Source organism: Apaloderma vittatum, unplaced genomic scaffold, assembly GCF_000703405.1.
Source record: "Apaloderma vittatum isolate BGI_N311 unplaced genomic scaffold, ASM70340v1 scaffold606, whole genome shotgun sequence".
Classification (NCBI taxonomy): Eukaryota; Metazoa; Chordata; class Aves; order Trogoniformes; family Trogonidae; genus Apaloderma; species Apaloderma vittatum.
The window spans coordinates 47,335-72,572 of record NW_009720990.1 but is presented as its reverse complement, the minus strand read 5'-3'; the positions used below and the strand labels follow the sequence as shown (position 1 = coordinate 72,572).

General features: G+C 42.7%; 1 protein-coding gene across 1 annotated transcript; it reads right to left on the bottom strand.

Annotated features, from left to right (window-relative positions):
- Positions 1 to 2,796: 2,796 nt before the first annotated feature.
- PLA2G4B (phospholipase A2, group IVB (cytosolic)) lies at positions 2,797 to 24,761 on the bottom strand. Its single transcript, XM_009871177.1, has 19 exons — positions 24,689 to 24,761; positions 22,729 to 22,865; positions 22,266 to 22,397; positions 21,021 to 21,079; positions 19,217 to 19,259; positions 17,992 to 18,055; positions 17,471 to 17,598; positions 17,230 to 17,340; positions 16,142 to 16,179; positions 15,119 to 15,254; positions 14,052 to 14,188; positions 13,569 to 13,791; positions 12,876 to 12,993; positions 11,720 to 11,857; positions 10,389 to 10,493; positions 9,562 to 9,747; positions 6,473 to 6,639; positions 5,791 to 5,977; positions 2,797 to 3,041 (listed from the first exon to the last, which is right to left on the bottom strand). The coding sequence occupies exons 1-19, from the start codon at positions 24,759 to 24,761 to the stop codon at positions 2,797 to 2,799; spliced, it is 2,427 nt and encodes an 808-aa protein (XP_009869479.1).
- Between the last annotated feature and the right edge of the window lie 477 nt (positions 24,762 to 25,238).

Sequence of the window (25,238 nt, the reverse complement as noted above, 5' to 3'; positions counted from 1 at the left end):
CTGATGGACAGTGATACAGCCCTTACAGAATTTCAGGCTCTGAAATGCAAAAATATAGTTTAAAAAGACTCCCACAAAACTATTCACAATTAAGGCTACAGGGCTACCACAAGGTCTCAAGGAGAGCAAGGGGCACATGTTTGTCTGTGCCTCTGGGCTGCAAGATGAAGCAGCCATCCCTGTGTGCACTTGAAGTGTTGGCACACCCTTGGGTGATGGTGCTCCTGGCAAAAGAAGCATCACGCCACCTTCCCACCTCCTTCTCTACCCACAGCTACATCTGGCTCTCTATGACAGGGTTTAACAGTCCCTCAGAAAAGTTACTTTTCCACCGAGTGTGGGTTACCCAGAAACCCTGTGAGGTTTCTTTTGGCTCTTTCACATTTTAGTGGGCATTCCTCTTTGCATTAGCAGCACTATGAAAACACCAAACACGATTTTCTCAGCGTGGCTGAGCTGCCTCACCGCTGGGCACGTGTTGCTGAGGTTCACGGGGCTACGGATCCCTCACTGTAGCCCATGAACAGAACAGGGATAACTTCTTGTAGCAGCAGAGCATTAAAAATTGGGTAAGATGAGGTAAAACCGTGTTCCTATTTTACTGCATGGATGACACGTAAGTGAAAATGCAATGATACAGCATGACTGGTGATCTTGTTCTTGACGAATCTGCTGTATCTGTTGGAGGCTGCCCTGAGTCTCTGCTCCTGAAGGCCAAGTCTTCCAGCTCCAGTTAGAGCCTGATTTAGTGTCGAAAGAAATCCCACCTGCTGCGGAGAACACCAGTGTCCCTGACTGAAGCGAGTCCTTTCACCACTGCAGCAGAAAAGCCGCTATTGGCTGCCGTGATTTGGGCTCCCCATGAGCCGTCCAGCCCCAGCCGGGGCAATTGCATAATGCTGGAAGACAAAAGCAAGACTTTGATGGCCCTAGCACAGTGAGGGTATGGGGACAGGCAGCATGATGGCATCACTCACTCCTCATCCATCCTTTCCGCTCCCGTTGACTGGCCAAGGGAAGCAGAGGGTCAAACACCAACAGGCTCTGGAGCTCGGGTTTGGGGACTTTTTTATATTTGCAGACAGTGTCCAATTAATTTGTATGATCCCATGGTCTGAATTCAGCTGTACAGTTGCATTCCAGCTGTTAAGACCCCTCAGGTTTGGCACAGTGTTCCTTAGCTCTGTAAATAAGCACTGTACAAAGGAATATTGCTGATGCTTATTCGTCGCCGTTGCTTGCAGCAGCAGAAGCATTTAGTAGATGTAGGATTCAGGCAATGAAGCCTTTTGTAAATTCTCTCCCTCTGGGCTTGAATACTGTTTGCGTTTACCTGTTTCACTTCGTCTAATTTTGGATTTCAAGTAAAACTAATTCTAGATACCAAGTAAATTTCCAACACAGAAGAAATCTGTCAGATTTTCCTTGGAGGTCCCAATGAATACGCTCTTTTTGGATTCAATAAACCAAAAGCAGGTCCAAATCCTTCAGTGCTAGGAAGTCTGGAAAGTTCTCTGACTTCTGTGGAGCTCTGTTTTGCATTGTTCAGCACCCTTCTCTACCATCTTTTTAATACAGTGGAAGCCTATAAAGATGTTCCAAGCTCCTGGCTCAAGGAGAAGTCTCTCACTACACTTCAAAGAAAATGAAAGCCAGGCTTCATTTTTAAAACTATTTTCCTCCAAAAAGGAGGTGTGAGAAAGAATTTCCTTTTATTTTAATGTAGCACCTTGACTAAGATGTTAGGGATAGAGGACAACTGTAAAGAAAAAAAATCTTCTGGGTGTGAAAATACAATGGCTTTGCATTCTGTTAGTTACATTATCCTGCATTCAATTTACATACATAAGGAGCACCAGTCTCAGTCATTATTATTAAATTAAATGTATTTGAGTCTATGGTAACTATTCCCCTTGAGTTTCTGGTAGCAAGAGCTTGTTTCAGGCTCTTGAGATTTTAGTGCATAAAGGCACTAGCTGTATAAATCAGTATAGTCACTCATGCCTTACACAGAATTTTTCCTCCAGTCAATGCTCAAAAGAACTTATGCAGCTTGTCCTTTCTCCTTGAAATGTAGCTGCCCCCCTCCTGGCAGCCTGGAGCAGCATTTCTGTGCCAAACTCTTGCAGGGGAATGGAAAAAGTAAAGGAATAATTTCTAAATCAGCAAGGGGAATCAGCCAGACAGAGTGGAACTGTCCACTTTGGCCCTTGTTCACAGATATATCTGACTCTTTGGCCCGACTTCAAAGCTGAGCCCACCAATTCAGTGCAAATTCTAGTTTGCTCAGCCTATCTGAAAATCTGGACATTACTGAATGCAAATGGCCAGGACTTGGCTTGTAACGAAGCATTGAAAAGACACCGACAATGGGCTCAGGATTGAGGGGACAGGCACATACGAAGAGCTACCAGCTATCACCACTACCGTATTCTATAACATCAAGGAGATCCTGGAAAGTCTCTCCTAACCAGGACCCTAATTTCTTAATGAGGAGACCACAGTGTGAGGCTCTCATGGTCTGAAAACTTGAGGCAAGGAGATTAAATAAACCCGTTTGAAAGCTAGGAATTTGAAGGAGGCAAGCTGAGAAAGGTAGGGGTTTCCTCAGTTTCCTGCAAATATAATGAGCGCTGTGATGCGTTGTGATGCGTTGTAACGCGTTGTGACGGTGACTGCAAATATAATGAGCGCTGTGATGCGTTGTAACGCGTTGTGACGGTGGTGCGCCATGATGTGACTGTGGGGTGTTGTGACCGTCAGAGCCTCCAGTGGGGAACAGCGCAAAAACACAGCCTAGGGGTATCCGGCTCCAGAGTAGCTGGGAAGATTTCCAGTCCTGCAGCTTCTCTTCCGTTCTACGGCACTCCGAAGTGCCTGGAGGAGCACGTGTTTGTTATTGAGGATGTTGTATTTGCTCAGATTGACGAGTTTGTCAAAATTTTCAGAGGAATAGATGAGCCTAATGAGGTAATAGGGTGAGCAGCTGCTGTCCAGATTTACTTTGCCTTCTTCCATCTCTGAGACTCTGCGCTTTACCCCTGCGGAGAAAGACAAAACCACCACGGTGAGCTGAATCGGGACCACAAAACGCAGTGTTGGAGGAGACTGATCTACTTGGCAGAACCTGCTGTGAAAACCAGTCTCCAGGAAAGACTGCACACCCTGCCTCCCAGCTTGAAAGAGTCATTCCTGGTCATCTTTCCCAGTTGCTCCTCCTTTCCATTCCTGTTAAACCTCAGACCTGGAAGTCCCTCAGCAGCGCTGGCAATCTGAACCAAATATGCCCAAACCACAAATGTATTGTGAGATAGATAACCGTCAGAGGGGCTGCAAACAGACTGCTGAGATGTTCTTTATGGTGTCTATCAGAGTCATGTGAAAATGACACATGAACTTTGCCTGAGACACAGCAGGTTTTGGTTTAACATAGAGGTTTCTGGACCATGTGATCTCAGGGTGTTGGGCACAGGCTGTCAGTGGAAGTGCCTGTATTAAAAATGTCCAAGTTTTGCTTCAATGAGCCTCCCAATATTTGGAGAGACATGTCATCTGTGCTAGCCAGATACACACTCTATAGCTGCACTGCAAATGGGCGGTTCATGAGCTGGTCCTCTTTTCTAGAATTTAAATAGTTAAACCCAAGAAAAATAAGTACCCACATTCCACAAGGTGTCTCTCAGCCATCTAGAAATGAAAAGCTCCACTGTTAAACTTGAAATCCACGCAAGCTGGTTGCCAAGCTCCCTCCTCCCCCAGCCACCCACATGAGCTGCTGGCTGTCAGCTTGATGGATGAATCACCACCAGCTCAGAGACATGCAGGTGAGCGTCACAGCTCACAAATTCGGGCCTGGAGTGCTGAGAAGCTGCAGGAGCTGCTTCGCTCTGCATAATCTTATCCGTCTTTCACGCAAAGATACTCCAAAGCACTCACCTGTTTTATTTGCTAACCATGTCTAATTGCACATTGCTGTTTGGATCATCTCCAGCCTCCACTGAACAAGCCTAGTTCCCTCTACTGGGTACCTCCTCTCTTCACCCATAGAGCTCCTAACCATGATTTTGTTGGAGTACCTCTCGCCGCACACATTTTCTGAGTGCTGGTGAACATCATAGCAGGAAAGCAGCTTTACTTAACCTTTTTGCTGTTGTTCATAACCTTCCCCACATGTTCCCTCAGAGACATCCATTTAGCTGTGGTCCCAGCCACACAATATAATTTTGCATAGAGCTGGAAGGAGAGTGAATGCTCCGTCTGCTGTGTCGAGCAGTAGCAGAGGGAAAGCAGAAGTTCACCAGGGCCTGATTGCTCAAAAGGTGGTGTGTGAGACACCTCGGGATTCGTTGCTATAATAGCTTCGGCGCAGAGCAAGGTCTCAGGTTAAGGAAGTCAGACAGCAGATGCATCAGCAAGATACCGCCTGCCTGATTTTTTGCAAGATATCCCACAAGCTGCTGGACACACCTAATCTATACTGAGGCTCTCTTGTTCTATCATGGCCTTTGCCGCTTCACGCCTGCATTCAAAGACAATGCCCAAGGGCAGACCCCACTGCCCAGGGCCTGCTGGGCCTCACGCAGAACCCACCCAACCATCCATGTCCCCACGGGAAAGCCATGTCTGTTGTTGAATTCCCTGGAGAAAGGGAGGAAGGATACAAGCTGTGTCACCTGGGAAAATTAAGGACTTGCTGTTGGTTAATCATGTGCACAGGGCTGCCAAACTCACGTGCAAAACTCTGTAACAAGTACAGGACAAGGTCCTTCTCTGTGAGCTAATACAGGCTTCCGCTGACTAACAGAGCCCTTCTGGCAGCTCTTTCACTTTTAGTAGAGTAACCTCCTTCTCCCACAATGCTTGTACCAATACATATAATAGCTAGGCCAAGGTAGGGCAGTCAGTAACTTTTATGCTTCTTCCACTTATGCCAACTAAACAATCCCTCCTTTCCACCTCCTACTATTTATTTATCTGACCATGTTCACAACAGAATTACCTGACTCAGCTATTAGCAGCCATGTGCCCATTCCTTTGACTTTTGGGCCACAAATACCATTCTTATTGCCGGAGACGCTTGCTAATTCCCTCCATCTAGATGATGGCTGGCACAAAGGCATGAGAAGTAATCAGTGTCCACCCTGCTTGCTTATTGCTAGGTCTTAAATTGATACATGAGGGAAGAAGCAGTTGGCAGATGTTCTTGGTCTCTTCTAGATCAAGAAGGAATTCTGGCCCTTCCTTTTCCCCAACATCTTACCATTGCTGGTGCTGTCTTCTCCCATACACCTTTTTGGAGTGAGCTGTGGCTTAAAGCCTTGTCCTGTGTCTTAATCAACATCACTGAGCCTCCTGTGGTTTGCTAACCTGCCTCTTGAGGAGTATGTGGAGGCTAATCAGTGGAGACATGGACCTCTGTTGCATCATGGTGGGTAATAGATACAGTTTCACTCCATATTTGGAGAACATAATCCTGGTTTTGGTGAGAAGGATAGTGTGACTAGGCTAGCAGGAAAAGAGTTAACACTTTCTTCTCATCTGTCGTGGTGGAAACTCATGTACTTTGGAACGTAGACCTGTTCTGACAGATGAGTGTTCATGCTTGCTCATAGCCCAACAGAAGAAGCACATATTTGTGAATGACCATGTTGGACAGGAGATGGTTTCACTCACACACAAAGGCTTTGCCCTCGCTGAAAATCATTGCTACAAAGGACAGATAAGACCCATGTCGTGGAAAGACAAATGGCTCAAACTCAACTAAAAAGTATAGTTTTGTTGACAACTTACCAGGCTCCTTGAATTCCTTAAAGGTGTCATTCACCAGTGGGAAATGGATTACTATGGGTGCTCTGGGGTCTTCTGCATCTGAAAACACGTAACATTCTTTCGGGTTCTTCTCTTCTTCTTTACTTATCTCCACTTTGGGGAATGGGATTTTTTGTACCTTGCAATATTTGTATGTCATCTCTAATTGCTGTGGACACAAAATGTAATTGCCTTAAAGTTAACGCTAAGACAAGAATCAGGATTACTGAATTACCACAGAAATACTACAGCAACTTAATTCAGTCCCTAGAACCACTCTGCAATGAACATGTAATCCAAAGTAGCCACAGTATAACCCTTCTTTCTGCCACCACTCACCACAAGTCAGATGATGCTTCTTATCACCCTATAACGTTTCTTGACCAAAAGCCACACTTAGAATTTGTCATGAGGACAGACAAGTAGAGGTCAAGGTCAGGTCTCCAGCAACTAATTGTGACCTCAATCCACTACAGAGAAAAGAGCCTAACCGTTTCTATAGTTCTAGTCTTGAAGGAAGTTCCTTTCCTCCTCCAAGATATAGTGACTCATTTGCTCTCTAGCATATGATCAAGACTTAGACAGACACTTTAATTGAAAGTTTTAATAACACAGGAAGAGTTTTACCATGGCTGCAAGGAGCAGAGCATGTTAATCTTCTCACCTTGAATGCATTCCCCAAACCATAATCAAGTGAGATAATGACATCTACATTCCTCTCCGGCTTGAAAAGTGCTGCGCCACTGCTGTTGATGAAATAGCCAACATCTATCAGGCAGAGGTACTTCTGCAGCGGTGTCAGATTGTTAGGGTAACCATCCAGCACAGTGTCTGAAAAACATTTTGAATATACTTAGTGATGCACTGGCAGGAAAGGAGGAGTCAACAGTTGTGTCAGGGCACAGCTGAGACACAAGTCTGAGGAATTCTTCCCAGAATACAGACCTCGGATTATGTTTTTCCCCCCTAAGAACTGGGAAGAATACAAAGAAAATAAAAATTTCACAGCGTAGCAACAAATCCAACAAATGCAGTACAGCACTGCACTTCTACGTTGCTCTTTTTTTTTTTCCCATTCTTAGGATAAGACTCCTCTCTCAGGGTGAAAAATCAGACCTTAATCTGCTTTCACTGATTTCTCATATAAATTATCGCAGCCATGCTGCAAAAAAATACCACATTATGCACACAGCATCCCCTATCAACAGCTTAGAATACTGTTTGCTTTAATTAAACCTCACATCAATGCCTAAAGGAGCCAAAAGGGGATTATAGCAATCAGCAAGTTGAGATTTAAAGCTGGTTTCTAGACTCCTCTTTCTTTCTGCTAGCAACCCCACCAGCCTGCCCTGTAGACAGCAAGTCCACTATTGCTCCCCTGATGCCATTTCTAGTCCCATGGAATAAAAACCATTTTGCTGTGGTTTTAAATATCAAAATCGTCCCCATGTGTTGCCTGGTCTAGTCGAGAGGTGGCATCCCTGCCCATGACAGGGAGGTTGGACTAGATGATCTCTAAGGTCCCTTCCAGCCTAGGCCATTCTACGATTCTACAATTCTATGATGGTTTAAGAGTGTTCCTCAAGTTTACAAAATGATGTAGCAAAGCCCAGAGCAGACCCCTTGAACCTTAAATAATTTATGCTTTAATAATTTGTATTTTAAGAAACAGTTGATCACAGAAATACTGCAGCTAAGTTCCAGCACTGCACTTCTTTCGATATCTCTGCCTCCTTGGCCTCTTTCTGCTGTGTTGATTTAAACCATGCAGAAAAACTCTAGCTTGTTCCATAGCCTAGAATGTTTGACAGCAGCTTGAAGCAATAACTTATATTTTTTTCCATTCCCTCACTGTCAGGTCTTTACAAAATTGTTTGCTTATTTTAGCATTCATGGCTGCTGGGAATTGACAGATTCTCCTGTAACGAGAGACATTTGCTTGCAGTCCCTCCCCGAAGAAACAAAAGTGTACTTTTTAGTTTTATTTGGCCTGGTGAATACTTTTAGTTGAAATTCTGTTACCTCTATTTTCTTCTCATGGAGCTGGAATGGTGCAGCATTTATTCGTGGCTGGATATGTGAATCAGACGTAGGGATTTTACTTGGGAGAGTCTCCTATTCCATCCAACACCGGAAAGGGGACTTTGAAGAAGTCCTGCCTCAGGAATTGCCTTGAAAGCATGAAGCCTACTGTGAATGCATTACACTAATTCCAGGCTATGAGTTCCCTAAATTCTCACCATGAAAATCTGGCTTTCCACATGGCATTTAGAATCTTGTTTTAATGTGTCAGACAGCCCAAGCTACAGGGAAGCCTCCAAAACACAGCTCTATCCTGGAGACTTCACCTACCACAAGACTATCATTTCTGATCACAGAGCTGGCACCTCCTCTTGCTCCTAGAAAGAGATCCACACCTGGTTTTAGCCAGGCAGCCAGAAGTGGAAACAAAATCTCCTTATTTTTCCCACTCCAGACTTTGTGTTTTCCACTTATTTTGCTTTATTGTAGAGTATCTATCCTGAGATAGTCTTTAGTCTTCCTCTAAATCATCCTTGAAATCTGCTTCTACCCATTTGCCTTTGCTGAACAGCAAATGTAAGGAAAATTAAGTTTTTAATTTACTGACTGACAATTTTATCCCTCAGCCACCTTCTTAAGCTACTCACTTGCTCCTTCTCTCACCCACCCTTCTTATGCTACTGGTTTTCTCCTACTCTCGTTTTCTTTGAGCAGACACTTCCAGGACACAAACTTTTTGCTTTCTGGATGTTTTGAAAGCACTTAGCACACTGTGGGCTCTGCCTTAATCCATTAAAAACCTTCCCCATCTCTTGCCATTGTCAGAAAACCACGTAGCAATGGCAAGCAGGGAGTAAAAGTGTTGTAATTTGCATGAAACAGGGGAGAGAGAACACAAGTTGTCAAAGAGAAGGACTCAGAGGAGGCAGAGAGCAGTGATTTCTTGCTGAAGTCAGATTAACCTTAATAATGTGGGGTCCTCCCACGGCGCTACCTGCTCCTGGAACAAATGAGGATGCTGGGATTACCAAAAGGTTCGTGATGCGCAAAACCTCGGCCCCATCACACACAGCTTGTCTCACAGATTTTGATGTAAAACTACCATGACTGTTTGCTCTGCCTGCCTGCAGAGCACAGGCCAGAGAAAATTGCTGTTCAATTTATACATCGAGTTTACATATTCTGCTTGTTTATTATATGCAGTCTATTCTTACGTGGCTTTAAATTCCTGTTGTTGGATCTCAGTATTTCAGTTTCTGAAGGGTTAAAGAGAGGTCTCCATGTGGATAAATCATCAGGCAGGAATACCCCACATAGGGGCAACCACATGCTTGCTGCCTGTCCTTTCCTTCATCAGAGGCACATAATAACCTGCTATTTCACATTTCCGGCGTTATCTTCATTTCTTGACCTCAAAAGATTCTGGAAAGATTCTGAACCTTTTGACCACTGTACCTATGCAGAGCGACAAACTTTCTGTGGAAGATCATGCTTTGATACAAATTGCAGATATCCTCAGGAGGCACAAGAGTGGCCCCTGGATTAGTTTGTTTTAACCTGTTGCCCTAAAGAAACAGACACCATGAGCATCGCTCCATCCCAGCACATTTCCAAACGCTGAGAAACTATCTCTAAATGTGAGATTTCCAAAGCCTAAAACCAAACCAAAACAGAAATAAAAAAATCTGAGGTGTTACCTGCACACTGCAGCTAACTCTTTGTTGCAGTTACCTTTCCACTGAATAAATTTTTGCTGATGGATATAATCCTTGTGAAATTCTAAGCCTCTCAGGAAGTTATGTGACTTTCCCAGCAGAGGACGCTTGGTCATAATGTCCTGAAACATTTCAAACAACTTCCCCGACAAACAAGACGGAGGCTCGATGATAGTGACGTCTTCCTCGGGGGAATGTTTTTCTGAAACAGAGAAGGAACTGTGAGAAAAAAGCCATCAGCAATCTGACTGGCTGCCCCGCTGCCTTCCTGTGGGGCCCTCCTCATCCTCTTTCTTGCAGTCTTCTTAAGAACATCTGCACATAACCAATCCCATTTAAACAAAGAGATAGTTGGTTTTGGTTAAAGCAAGCACAGCTTTGGCTTTTTTTTCCGAATAACATGCTGGCTTTGTACCTTTGCCTACAAGTAAAAGCCACCTTTCTCACCTGCAGTCATTGGCGGAGTCATTTAACAGCCCATGAACAAAATTTAAATGGAAAACATTTGTAACTAGCACGAAGTGTGCCTCTGGGTTAAAAATAAATACGTTATAATAATAAAATAAAATAAAATAAAATAAAATAACTAAATAATACATTTAAAATTAAAAAAATAAAAAAATTAAAAATAAAATAAGATTAAAGCTTCACATAGTGGTCATTCTGACACAGGTGAAAATCATGCTAGAAGATCCAGAGTGAGGCAACGCAACATGCAGGAATTTAGGGAGAACGTGTGAGAGACTATTCACAAACAGTAGTAGTAATGTATCTTTCTTCATCCTCTCTTGAATAGGAAGCACTGTTTGGTCAAAAACAAACAGTGATTTTGAAACCTCTTACCTACATCCACCATATCTTGAGCCCATCGTTCCCAGAATTCATTTGAATTTGAGGACCAGTACAAGCCATCCAGCAAATTCCTAGTAAAGATGTTTGTCCAAAGACCTGTAAGTCAAACCACACGGGAAAAATACTGCACCATCGCACGTTAACCACTGACTCTTACAAATATCCGTGCTACATATTATTGGCCCACGTGAAGGGACCCTGTCATGACATAGCTTAAGCAGATAGTCTCACAGAGTTCAAACATAATGGTGTCAGCACTTCAATGTTCATCCTCGAGAGGTCACAACACACAGACTCTTCACTGTATAGCACAGAGTAAAAAAATAAGGGGTATTCATCCTCCAAATGAAATTTTAGAGTGTTCACTGTGTGCTTGTGAAAGAAAGGAGGCCTTGAAAGCATGGTGAGGCCATACAAGCATAAGGCCCTTCTTTAAACTGATTTATTCTTTAAATTGATCTAAGATCAAATTTTTTTTTTTTTTTCCTTTCAGGCATGTTTTGTTTCTGTGGAGTTCAGCTGGTCCAGGATTAAAATAGAATCAGCTCCATATGTGAGTCTGCTTTTGGAGAACTATCCCTTGTTATTAAGCCCCATGCCAGGTACTCAACATGAGGAACAAATTCAATCTCTATAAGACTTTACAGTGAGAGAAAAACATTTTTTGTCTCTACTCAATCCTTGGTTGTGGTATCAAAAGATAAAATTCTGGAAAGGATTTAAAAACTGCCTGGAGCAGATGGATCCCTCTGACTAGCTGCTTTTTCCCTTTTATTTGCCTTTGGAGGCAGAACAGCTAGTCTAAGCAGTTTTTGGAGGTTAAAAGGGCTCCCTTCATCCTTATGGGCAGGCAAGATTAGTGATAACACCCTCAACCCACACAGCTCAGATGGTTCTCACCTTTGTGGGTTGTTCTAGAACAGCTATATTTTGTTTTCGGCTCCTTCTAATTCTACCTCAGCAATTCACTGTCTAGAAACACAGCTGATGGAGTTGAAGCATTGATGACTGCTCAGGGAAGAAAGGCTTATTATTTCTTCAATTATTTTTAAAGCTTATTAATTCCTCCTTTACTATCTCGTATGGTTCAGAAAATGGGAAGGAGAACCATACTGCAACTTTTCCAAATCTGCCCAGGTTAAAAGGGAAGATAAGAGGGAAGAACTTTATGAAGAGCAGAAGTGTACCAAAGGGATAAAAAGCCCATGGAATCAAGACCTGAGGCCGAACTGCTGGCGAGGATTTCCATACACACACCGATGGGCGGCCAGCACCATTCTTTCTACCATGCTGTGTTGAACTGCATTGCACTACTAGCTCACCTTCCAGATAGCAGATCCGAGATTCTGGAAGCTTCTTCACTCTCCTTCCCATGAAGAACTCACTGTCAAAATACTCTGAAGGAATGGAGGCTCCATATTTTGGTATGGCCACCTCGTAAGGAGAGAAGTCCGCCCACTCTACAAAAGAATTGGCGTGACATTTGCTGTAATAAGAATAAGGAAACATCACCTTCCCCCATGGATAAAGCTACCCATAAGCTCCATGGATCTTGCTTGTCTCAGCAGCTCTGTACTATCAGCAACTTTGTAATGCAAACTACACAGTCTAGTTCCATACAAATGGAGAGATGATTTGCATACAAAAGAAACTAGCTTTTTCACCTCGGGAAGAGTCTGATTTAACTTGAAAGCTTAGATACATACTTGTATATTAAGCTTCTGGGATCTCACTTGCCTCTCGAAGAGCATCAAGTGTTCGACATGCAAGTGTGATCCAACCTGCCAGGAATGACTGGCATGAAACCTCCACTGATCCAGACCTGTCAGTCTATGTGATGTAACAGAGCAGCCCGAAGACACATCGGCTCCAAACTAGAAAGTTGCACTGTGTGGGAATGGCCATGGTGTTTCCTGACTCAGGCTGTCCTGTACTGGTACTGCAGTAGAACAGTAGCTGTAAACTTAACCAAATGTAAGTGATAGCTGTTTTTTTCTTTCCAGTATCTGCTCATTTTAACACCTTTGGCTGAATGCAGCCTGGGTCCATTTAAAGGGTGTCATGTCACACCCCTTTCGCAATAGTACTCCGCTTTATTTTCATACCCTCACCAGTGTAGCATTTAGGGAAGTGGCAACCTCTGCAAACTAAGGATCTATCAAAGCTGTTTTATAGATTGTGGAACTGAGACAGAAAGAGATCGCACGCTCACTCACAATTTCTGTGGCAAAACTACAACTTTAGCCCAGAACTTCAGAGATGCCCTGCTCAAGCCTGAGGATGTTATCCAGCAGGTCTGCTCTTTCTAAACAACACCCAGCAGTTCGCAAAATAGCAAACATTTTATGAAAAGATGAACACTGAGTCAGGGCAAGCAACAGATGTTTGTATTCTTATATTCTCCACACGCAGACACACTCCCTCCAAATTCTCTTTAGTGCCTACTCAGAGTCAGAAAAAAACTCTAGGAATACTTACCTCTAAATTTGAAGGTACTGAACTTTTCCTCTTTCACATTGAGGACCGCGTAGAAAGGCAGCGGGTTTTGGCCATGCTCCAATGCCTTGCGCTGGTCTGTGAGCTTGTACTTTCTTGGCTAATGAGAGAGATAAAAAAAGCACAGTAAACCTCTGGAAGAGTGTAAGGCAGAAAATCTGTCACAATCTACCCGAGTATGGATAGATAACGGATGTTTTACAATCCAGAGGAATCTGTGAGTCACATTTTTATGAGTTCTCTTCCTTCATATTCCCTCACTTTCCTTCCTGGTTTCCTTTCTGATACGTTTTCATTGATATCTAATGACTGCCTGCATCCCTCAGATCTTTGCTAAGGCTGAGACTAATGTTCATATGAGGACACATTATTGCAACTCTTCAATGTCCAGCTTTAACAGATTTGACTTTTTTAGGGGGATAGCTCATTTCTTTCTCAAAGTTTTCCTACTGAAGTTGTCAGCTCTCGGGCACCCTAGTACAGAGGCACCTCCAAACCATTAGGCAATGCTGGAGAACCCCGGCTACAAGATCCTCCCTCGTTGTTTACGAATCACACTGGGATGCCTCAGTCGCTTTGGATTTGTTCCACACATTACATCATGCCCTCAAAGAGCAAAGCCCCAAAGAAAATGAGTGGATGTTTCCCACATGTGTGGCAGTAATATGTACATACCCGTTCATGTAAAAACATTTCCTGAACGAGTGACCACAGAGTTGTAAAAGACGACACATGTCCTGCCTTTGCCCTTTCAGCAAGTTCCTTGTGATAATACTTGAGGTGCTCTATAGACATGAGGTTGAGCTTGCACTTTGTCACTTGCTCTTTTACCGCCTTAAGTGGCCCCTCCAGAGACTTCTGTGACCAGTCGGCATGCTCATACAGGTCTGCTAGGGTCCTAAAGAACAGAAATGTGAGAAAATAGTCCATTTAATTTGGATGGATTTGGAAAGTTACTGCATTTACCCATCCACTTTTATCAAAGAAGAGAATCAGCAAGTCTAAACTGAAGTTATGATCGAAAGCCAACATAGCTTTACCAGGGAATTACGTTCACTTATCAACAATGCAAGACTCCAAAAGAGGTGTTTCTCTCTCGCTGTGTGGAAACGCAGTGTCATGGTCATGCCAAATGCAAATCTCATCTTCTATACGCACCATGTCGAGCCAGAAGCCCCAGTGACATAGGTAACACAGTCCAACAGATCCAGCTTCTGAAGAGCTGAGAGGTGGCCAAACATAGCTGACATTGCTCTGAGGCCTCCACCTGTTGCCATAACAGCTATTACTGGGACCTGTTCAAAAAATACAAATATTATCTTCAGAAACTCACTTGCCTTCTTGGAAAAGTCTAGTTACAGCTTTTGTAATTTCCTCAGCAAACTTCATTGGGAGACAATGAAATTAAATCAATATTCAGTCAGACTTAACCAGTACCTTCTTTAAATTAACCTCCAGATATTCAGTGAACTCCCTTAGCCCCAGAGCTTGGATGAGTTTGGATATGCAGTGATTTTTAACTTTTCTTCCTCCCCTTGTTCTTTATAATTGGAATTGCAATGATTAATAACATATAATTATATTATTTTCTTATAAATAACAAAAATTGCAACAAATGCAATTAAGAATGGATTCAAGGAAGTCCTGAGCAGAGTGCAGAAAAAGTATATTAAGTAAATAAAATGATTCTTTGGACAGCATCCATTCAACAAGTATAATTCCAGCAAGAAAACAAATGTTGGCTTAAAAAATTGCTCTAGATCTTGGCAACAAAACATACTTCAGCTGGAGCTTGTTATAAAACCTTCTTTCTCCACCCAAAAGGACGCTGAGCTTTTGTGAAAAGAGATTTCATAACTGTCTATGTGGCATGAATTTTAAATACTCCTGTTTTCCTACTTGGTTCGGGTTGTCTGGCTAGGCTTTGTCTAACACAATGTCCCCTTGCCTCCCATCTTGCTGACCCACTGCACCACACTGTTGGAAACTCTGGCTTTGAAGAGTGGTACATCATGGCCTTGGGAATTCAGCCTGTTGAAAAGAGCGGAGGCATGAATAGCTGAGCTGAAATTTTAGGTCTGCCTCACAGAGAACTTGTGTTCTTCTGCCATTCAAATCAACAGGCTTTCCATCAACACGCAAAAACTACCAGAAATTCTGTGGGAAGTTGTGCCAATCCTAATTCAAGAGACCCGCAGCCCATGCTTGGACTCCAGCTCACAGACCTCGTGTCCATGTAGATCTCTTCCCAGATGAAGAACCCTTTTCAGGGCGCTGGCAACCACCCTCTTCCTTTTCTGCAAGAATTCTTGCTCTCCTTGGCAGAGATTGTACCCGAAGCGCACATCTAGTTTTTCTGTGCTGAAACACAAATAAATCCAGAGGCACAGGATTGGTGTTGAAAATGTATATGGATCTATTTTCAGTAACTTCATTCTACTAAGTATTGTAAAAAATCCCGATTCAGACTTAGAGGCAGAAGTACAGCATCCAGTTTCAAAGAAATCAACTGCTTTGCTTCTACAAGTTCTTTTTTATTTTTTGGTGTTTCAGTGTAAGATTTTCTGTCAGCTAAGGACACCAAATAAGAAAAACAAAAGGCTCATTAGAGGTTTTCAGTAGTTTTGTAAGTTGAATCCTTTCTATTTATGCTCCATATCATTCCTGAGAAAAGGGTGACTTGAACCTAACAAGATCTTTGGTGAGGATTTGTCACAGGCTTATACAGAAATAGCATGATGAAAAAGATATTAAAATAATGTTGGTTTATTTGTTGACTGTCTCATCATTTTGCAGTGTAACCTTTCATCTACTTGCGCATCTCTCTAGCAGTATCACTAGAACCAGAAATCTACTTTCTTAAAAATACCTGCGTGGTTTGAGTACTGTGTGGACTCTGGATGTCTTTCTTATTTCAAACTTCCTGTCCATCTGCCTTCTTCCCACCTCTGGGTGAAGAAGCCTCCAATCTCAGTCTTTGGTTCTTTGACACAAAGGACACTCAGTGACTAATTTCCGCACTGTTTGAAATTCTCATAGGTTTTTTTCTTTCCACTTTGGCGTGACTCTTTTGCCCCACGGGCATTTAACTTTGATCTGTTGTGGTGACTCTTTCGTGGTGACTTAAATATTGTTATATTTTACCCTTAGACTTTTGCATTCCTTTTATCTAAATAAAGGGTGCTCTGCTCTAGAATCCACAGTTCAAAGAGCAATAAAACCTTTGGAGTGAAAAACAGTCCTCTTACCAATCATTTAGCTGGAGGTACAACTGCAGTGGCACATTCTGTAAACAAAGGAAAGAGAGCAGGAACATGAATGACTGGGGAAAAGAGTAGTTTTGAAAACCAGATTTTCAGTGCCTCCTGGAATGCCCCGCCACTGCTGCCCTGCATAGAGTTTGTTTTGGAGAACTGTAGCAGGAGAGAGAAGGAAAGCAACTAAACACCGAACATATTCTGCAGAGAAGCAAAAGAGGCAGGAGGAGCTGCAGTGGCTGTGAAAGAGCTTTTCTTCCTCACTCTGAATATACCTCCATGAACTGCCCTAACCCCACAGCAGTATCCCATTGCCACCCTCCTGTTCCAGAGGATGAGAACAGCAGCCAGATAAAGACAGGGGTAGAAGAGAAAATACAAGTCACCACATCCTTCCGAAGAGTTACAGGGGAGGTAGGGAATCACTGTTGGCAAAACAGATACCCATTCTCACTTCTCTTTACGGGAAAGGTGCTGAGAAATTCTTCTTCTCCTGCTTTTGCCTCCCATTTGCTGCAAGGTGTGGGAAAGGATGTCTGGCGTTTGTTAACAGATTCCTCTGGCCACACAGCAGCACGACTACTGCTTTTAACTTAGAGTTGCATCTCTCACCAGTTACCATCATGACTGTGGTTACAGAGGAATGTAATAGAATTGTTCTCGGAGAGTAATCTCACCTAGCTTTGGCCCTCTAAAATTTAGGTATATAGACTGAGCTAGCCACCTGGGCTTCTTAAAGAGCAGAGGAGCATCCCAGAGCCTTGCTAGGGGTAATGAATATTCTCCTTTAACTGTGTAAGGACAGCAGAGGCTAATCTGAAATGTATCGAAAACTGGCCAGGCTGAATTACCAATCATTCATTTTTCTTGACAGAAAATTGGTATTTATCTGAGAAAACTAACCTTTTTTCACAGAAAACTCGTAGGTGCAAAAAATTTTCCCTCAGACTTACTGTTTTTTTTTCTTTTAAATCTTACAGTGTTAAATACTAAGGGTTACTGTGCTCTCTAAGGTTCCTTCCAGCCTAGGCCATTCTATGATTCTTTCCAAAAGCTCATATAAATGTTGAAGCACTTACATTTCTCACAGGGAGAGTTACTTTCACTTTATGTCCAACAGGGAGAAATTTCAGTGGTACCGTTAAGGTGTCACTTAAATTGCTATTGTCATCCTCCTCATCAGAAACTTTCTACAGAGAAAAAAAAAAACCACAAACATGTATTTTATTCACAGAGTAAACACCAACCAGTCCTCACTCTTTTGGTGGCACTGGAAATGAGCAAGCAATACTAACAGTGGCACCATATAGTGTCCATTACCTGCAGCCTGACTTTTAGAACTGGCTCCCAAGCCTTCACGCAATGGAAGTAGAAAGTATCTGTGTCCTCTGTAGTTTTCTGTGTTCCCTCGTGGGATGCAGGCACCGTAAGGACAAGATTTTTACCCTCTAGTGAAAACAGATTTGTTTAGAGAGTAATACCGCTGCTCGAGCAAAATAGCTAACAAAATCGGCAAACTTTCTGCTGGGGTCGTTCTTCGTGCTAACTCCTCCATAAGCTGCCACCAGCACAGGAATTGGTGCCCCTGCCATTACTCCTCGGCTTGGAGGGCTCCCAAACTTCCTCATACCTCCACCAGCAAAGTTTATTTGATAGCTTCAAAGGCAAAGACACAGAGATCAGCGTTACAGCTGGAGGCAGTTCAGAGATCCTCACTGCATTATGTTTTATTGTCTTCAGAACATTCTTAGTCAGCTCTGTACCCTGAAATGCCTCCATCTGGGTCTGAAGGACTGTGATAGGGTTGGCCATGCCCTCGCTTCACAGAGAAATCAGCATACCTGCCAAATATTTCCTGCTTTCGTTAATGTCCACTTGTGCTTCCAAGCAGCAGACCTCGCGGGACTGTAAAAGAGAGGAGCGGAGAAGTGGGAAGATATAGCAGATGCCACGTCTGCAGCAAGTAAAGAAATACCAGTCAGGCAAACCACTACCTGTAATACAGAGCCAACTAAACCGCTCCTAGCACTGGAAGAAACCCATAAAACTAACTTCAGAGCCCATTATCCTGGTAGCCCAGTTTATGCCGCATCAGAGCCAGCACGCCGTACAGCAGCACATTGCCAGAGGCTGTTACACCTGTTCAAGTTTATCCCAAAATCAGGAAACTATACAACACACTGTTGCCCAAACAGCTATACATATATCTGATAATTATTTAGGAAGGGTGGGGGAAAACACCCAATGACGAGTTTCTGTGTATTGTGGCGGTGATTGGTTTACAAAGCATCTTCTTTCTGGTCCTGATGGAGGGAGATCATGGATTTATTGCACCCTGCCATCCACCTGAGTCTTTCCAGTTTACCTGTAATAACTTATGCCAGGACAGTTTTCCGAGCCACTCCAGGAACAACACACAGCACATGCCAGTCAGTACAGCTCTTATGCCTCACACAGAAAATGAGGGGGAAAGAACAGAACGTGCGTTACTTTGCCTCAGGGGTATTAAAGGCTGGAAATCCAGTGCAGGCATGGAGTGGCTGGTACAAAGTACTTTGTACTCCTTAGCTGCTGGGCCGACCCAAGGAGATAGGTAATATACCACGTGCTGACTAATAGCAAAAGAGGACTCGTTACGTTTCAATGACTAAAATAACTCTTAATTAAAAAAATGGTTTCCGAAAAAGCAGTTACGTTAGATAACCTTCCAGTCATAAGCACAATGAATTCTTACCGTTGCCTTCCACAGACTCATCCCTTTTATAATCTTTGGTTTTTCCTGCTGTATTATGTGAAACGTGAGCAGTTTTCACTCTGAACACCAACAAATATGGGGTTCTGCCACAAAATATTGGGGAAATATTCTGGGCAAAATATTGACATCTGTAATACCTGAGGACATCAAGAAACACAGCTTCTATTTTTGCATGGAGGGGGCAACAATGAAGCCATATCCCGTGCCTTTCACTTTATAAAGCATACCATGCTCCTATCTATCATGAGGAAGAGGAGAGAATCAAAGTGAAGGACAAATTACTCCAAGCTGAATTCATATGTGAACCTTACCACTAGGACATCATTGGTAATGAGGTGCTCTGGAGGACCAGGACTGAAACGACAGAATCAAAATAAATAAATAAATAAAAGCTGTGTGTCTCATATATTAATTTTTTAACAGTAGTTTTAGGACCTTTCCTGCTTAAAATTTAGTACAGTTATGTTAGTACCACAATTTGTTTTCTAAAAGGTGTAATTCATGATCACCTGCTAGGTACATGACCCAAAACACAAGAAGAAAGGAAAGAGAGCCCATAAAAAACACTGGGGCTTAAAACTATACGCTAAGATAGAACAGAACAAAGACATACTGGTCTATGTGGAGTCATGTCATGCTATTAACAAATGACCATATGACTTGGGGAAAGCAAAGGCTACTATTAATGTCTTCTGCAAATACTTATTAGGAAAGACATTTCTGACTGTCCCAGACTGTAATTTACAACCGATCGCAAATGAATGGCAAGTAAGAATTAGCTCCCGCTGTGCTATAATGTGTGACTGGAAAACACAGAGGTAAGTTATAGAAAGTCTTTGTCCTCGACATTTTACCTCGTAAGACCCAGGTCTGTCACTGAATGGATGTAGTTATTTGATACTATGAGTAACCCATAGAGTCTATTAACAGCATCTCTCATTAAGGCCAATATTCCAACACCACCGTGTTACACACATTCATAAGTGCATTCATATATCTGAAAGAACCATTAAAGTTACATAGCATGTAATCTTTGGCTTTCTGCAAAGTTCAGGGTGTTTTACCAAACACCACTTCCCACCTTGAAACTTCTGTTTTAGCTGTAGAATGTCTTTAAATGTAAATAACTAGGTTTGGCTTCCAAGGACAGAGAATCCCCACATGCCTTATGACTTGAATGGTGAAAGATGTTCCTCTAATTTGTAGCCTGAATCTCCTCAGTCTGGTTTCTATGTACTGCACCTCATTCTGTCCTTTCTGTATGTCTGGCTGTGACTGCTTCCACATTTGCAGGAGATGCTTACACCAGCTCTTAAAGTATCCCTCATTGCTAAATTAAATAGATTTTCTTGGGTTTCACTGTGGTAGAGATTAACAAAGAACAACAGTGATTTTCTTCTGCAGCTTTTCAGTGTTTAAGAATAAGAAGCCTTATTTTTAGTTCCTTCTTCCAACTGCAACTCCATGCAGCTAGGCAGTTTTGACTGGGCAATATTCCTTTTTTGGGTAATGCTAAGCCCAAATATGCCAAAACATGTAGTTTAGAGTGTTGGCCTGGGGTTTTTTTCAACCAAACCTGTGCTAGCATTTAAAAGAAAGATAAAGTTTATCTTATGGGACTTGTTCTCCTCCAGATAATGTTGATTACCACTTTGAGGGGGATGGTCTTAACTTTATTATTTGTTGATTTTATGGGGGTTTTCAGTTTAACTAAGCTATTGCCTAATGGGTGACTTTTCTAATACTGTCTACATAACTATGTATATATCACAATAATAATACAAGTTTTCTGTATTCTTTCAGAATTTCTCTTTCAGAAACACAACAGTGTTCTAGGCACTGTTCAATTAGTATTAACAACTTGATGAACATCTCCGTTGGGTTTTACACGCATCACATTGTGCCAGTGTTACTACATTTCCACAATCAGGACATACATGTTCAACAGAAGGTAAGATTTGTATGAAATATGCTGAAAGGTAGAATTATCTGGGGAAGTTAAGGTAATATAAAAGTTTGAAATGGTCATTTCAGCTCATTGTTGGAAGGAAGAGCTGAAATAATTTTTTCTTTCTCTGGCAGGTCTATACCTTTCAACTTTGAAATTTTACTCACATTCTTTCCAGCCAGAATTCCACTTCCAAACTTTCCCATTTCTTAGCACACATCTCTCTCTAAAAAAAAAAAAAAAGTAAAATAAATATGGATTATTGGAGGCTGCAAGAATTTTCAGTAGAGACACACCTAAAAAGCACTTCTCTGGCTGACATCTCTTCTGTCAATGCTACCAAAAGAGCTGCGCGTTACCTCTTTCCAAAGCTGAGATTGCAATGGAAACTGCAGGCTTGTGACTACTATTCTCCCATGGTGGGATTTGCAGAACTGTACATATTTCCAAAAACGTAATCAGAGAGGGAAAGCCTGGCTGAAACAGAAATATAGGGCTTTCTGCAAAGATGTGTGCATAGGGGAAGGGCACTGAAGCCCAGCAACGAATGTGACTAACGCCAGTGTCATTTCCATGTACAAACCATTTAAATCACATTCACCCTGAATCCAGCAGGGATGAAGTAGGCAAGGATACTCTGAACCGAGGTGGTTATTGAATCACTGCATTTCCCAGTGACTCAGCCACTGGCTGGGGAGGGCCAGCCTGCAGAGTCACAAGGAAGATCCACGTTAACAGCTTTAGGCACGTGGGAAGTAGCTGGTTTTGGGGGTATGGGCTGGCTCCTTCCTGCTGTGAGTGTGTAGCACCACCTCAGCCACAGCTCAGACAAGCCCAGGAGTAGTTACGGACCTATCCCAGCTTTGTCCTCTGGACAACTCGCTTTCATGGGCTCATTAAGAGAATATCCATGACGTCAGGAGAGCAGGCATCCCTTTACTATGGGCTAGAGAAATCTGAATCACCTAGAAAGAAAGCCAGCATGAACACCAACAGGAGAAGCCTGAAAGAACCGTTCCATTCAAGTGATGAGTGGCTTGGCTTCATGTGTTTGATAAAAAGTTGCCATTCAAGAGGAAATGTTCTCTGTGTGGCAAAAGTGGAATAAAGCCGAAAGGTGAGGAATTAATTTATTTAGATTATAAAAGATAAAAATTACTACAGATACTCCCTGTTAACATATTTTGTCTCCACAGAGATGGTGTGAATGAGACAGAATCTTCTTCACTTTCTGAATTTGTAAAAAGAGATTAATGTCGCAAAAAATCCAGCACAATGACACCTGCTTTGGTGAGATATTGATAACGATATATAAGGATATCTGTTTACGCAGACTCAAACCCCACTTAACATTGGAAACCAATGTGGAAAATGAGGTCTTGCCAATCTCTCCCTGTATTTTCAGTGCTTACCTCTGATTTCAAAGCAAACGTCTCACGGACCGTCTCTCCAGGTCTGATTCTAGCAATATTAAAAAGAACTGTGAACTGCATGTCATCTTTGGTCATTGGATCTTCATCACACACTGCCAATTCTAAAATGTTCTAGTAGAAGAGGAAAATAAATAAGAACACTTATTGAGCTGCTATTACACAAAAACAACAGCACCAACAAAATGGTTATAGATTTATGCAGCTGCTTAACTAGCACAGCGACAAAACTTAGTGACAACAAAGTGAGTCTAGACTAGTTCATATCACCAATGTCTACAACTAGCTGAGGGGAACACAACTGCAGATGTTTACTGTTTTGTATTGTAAATTCCATTACACAAGCATTTTGTTAAGCTATCTAGCACAGTTGATCGACAGGATGTCAACTGAGTATTCCCATATATTCAAAATGGTGAATTTTCTATTATTTTTTTTTAACTACCTCAACTTCTCTTTGGATCCTAAAGTAGAAAGTCTCATTCCAGACAGGGTTGTCAGAATTCTTGATGGTTTTGGTCTGAAGCTTTCCCTTTGAAGCAGATGGCAGCCACAAGCGCACGTAGCAGTCCGACGCAGACACTGCAGCAGAGAAAAATTAAAAACCTGATGCCAATGCTATAGATGAAAAGTAGGGCAACTGGGGACTAATAAATATTATTACTTTCTTTTAATAAGTAAAGAGACCATTGGTTAGAAGCAACCAGGGAAAACCATCTAGCTCCTGGGTAGCTACAAACTGCAAACGTACACACGCACACACAAAGTTCGCCAAGAGCCATGTTTCCCATGTCAAGAGAAAGAGGATATGAAAGACCCCACTGACCATTCATTGGGCATATTTCTTATAATTCCAGTCAACAATGTTAAAAAAAGCTTAACTGAAACTAGAGCTAGCTCATAAAAACGGCTGTTAGGATGATTACAGGAAAGTGGAACGCATATTACAGAGAAGATCGGAGGAGACTGGATTGCTCAGTCTGGCAACACAGACATGCAGAGGGGACACGACGGCTGTCTAGAAGGGTTAGGCACTAGGGAAGAAGATCTGTTGTAGCGAAAGGCCAGTGTGGGCCCAGGAACACGAGGAGGTTGGAAATCTTCATCTCACTTCCAGCCCACATCTACTCCTTATGGTTAGTGCAGCCATCCTCGAGCAGCCATCCTTTGGGAAGAGCCGGGGTGGGAAAGCGCATTTACTTTGTGAAGCTGGACAACGGTGTGAAAGGAAATCTCCAAGGTGATGTCTTTCAGAGCTGGAGTCTGGACTTGACTGAAGATGTCTACTGCAGCCCGAGATGCCTAAATACTTCAGACTGGTATCAAGCAGTGAATAACATTGCCCCGCAAGGTTTTGGCAGTAAAGTGGAACTGTCCCTTCAATAGAGTAGATAGAAGAGATCATTGAAACTCAGAAAAACAGGCCTTGTCACACTATCACCTTTCTAGTGTCCACCTCTGGACATTTCTAGGTGGTATCTGCCACAGGAGTACAGGAACCAACAGAGGATTCAGCTCCTTCTGGTCTCCCTGGCATCCAGGCTGGGTCAAGGTTATGCTTAGCCCTGCACGGCCAGACATGGGTGGTCTCAGCTCTAACTCAAATAACTCACTACAAAGTGATGGGTTTGGGCGGAACGTGTTGTTTTTCACTAGAGGAATACACAGGCTGGAGGTTTCAAGAGTGTGAGAAAAGGCATCTCAAGGACTCTGTCCTGACTGAGGAAGCCACAGGAGACCTCTGCAAAAACAGCAGCTGAATGGCTGGCCCCTACTACACCTGGACAAGGAGACATAGGAGGCAGTGAGGGTGAGATAATGAGTTAAAGAAAGCTGAATACAAAAGTACACAAAAAAAGTCTATTTTGCCTGCACGCTCAGCAGGTGCTTAGAGTTGGATCTGCTCTCCTTAACCAGAAACTGGCTGGTGATTGGTCATTTGAGACCAGCAAATACCTCAAATAATATTGTATTTTAGACAGCTTGAAATTCTCTAATTTATTTTTGATTATTGTGTATAATCAATAAATTTCAATAAAAGGTCTCTAAATAAATGGCGTGTGGCAAAATTCCAGTCCAGCATACGATTTATGCCACTTATGAACACCAAAACCAAACAACTCCAAGCAGATTTACAGATTGCAGTGTCCTCACAAGGTCTGCCTTCCCTTGTTGGTCCAGGAAATTCATCTGGCAGTCTTGGTTTTTACCAGTTCCCCAAAATGCCACTAGTTATGTCCTCCAATCTAATGATACCACAGGCATTTGATCTAATTACAGCCCTGGCATTGGTACTTCTACTGCTGTGCTTTATGTATGTTGCTTGTATACCTTTGGAACTTGGGAACATTGCTCACTGCGTAAACTCTGGAGATGACTAAAAACACAATCAAAGCACAACTCACGCAGGTCTCTTGACTTGATGTTCTTAGCTTGTATGATTCTTACAGAAAGCATGTGGATGGGGCAAAACTTCATCTGCAGAGAAAACAAATGCAATTATCAGCTCAGAATGCAAAAGCAATTCAATAAACTGTACAGAGGACAGGCCGTCCTACTGGTTGTCTGTTTGAAGTGAGGTAACCACCCCCCAGTGCAGGTACACCCCGCTAAGACGATGGCATCTTAGCCATGATTGCACACTGGGCTATTTGCTAAGTAGCTTGAGCAAGTGAAGAAAAGAGGGGCACAGACAATGGTATGGAAAGCTTTTGTAGTCAACACGAAGGCACTTGTTTCATACAACCTGATGCATGCATGGCCATGGTGATGGTTCTGCCAATCTGCCGAGGGTCTTGTGCCACAGGTAAGTCAAATCTGGGCCTTTGGAAGGCAGTACTGGGAACACTGGCACAGGTTGCCCAGAGAAGCTGTGGATGTCTCATCGCTGGAAGTGTTCAAGGCCAGGCTGGACAGGGCTTTGAGTAACCTGTTCTAGTGGGAGGTGTCCCTGCT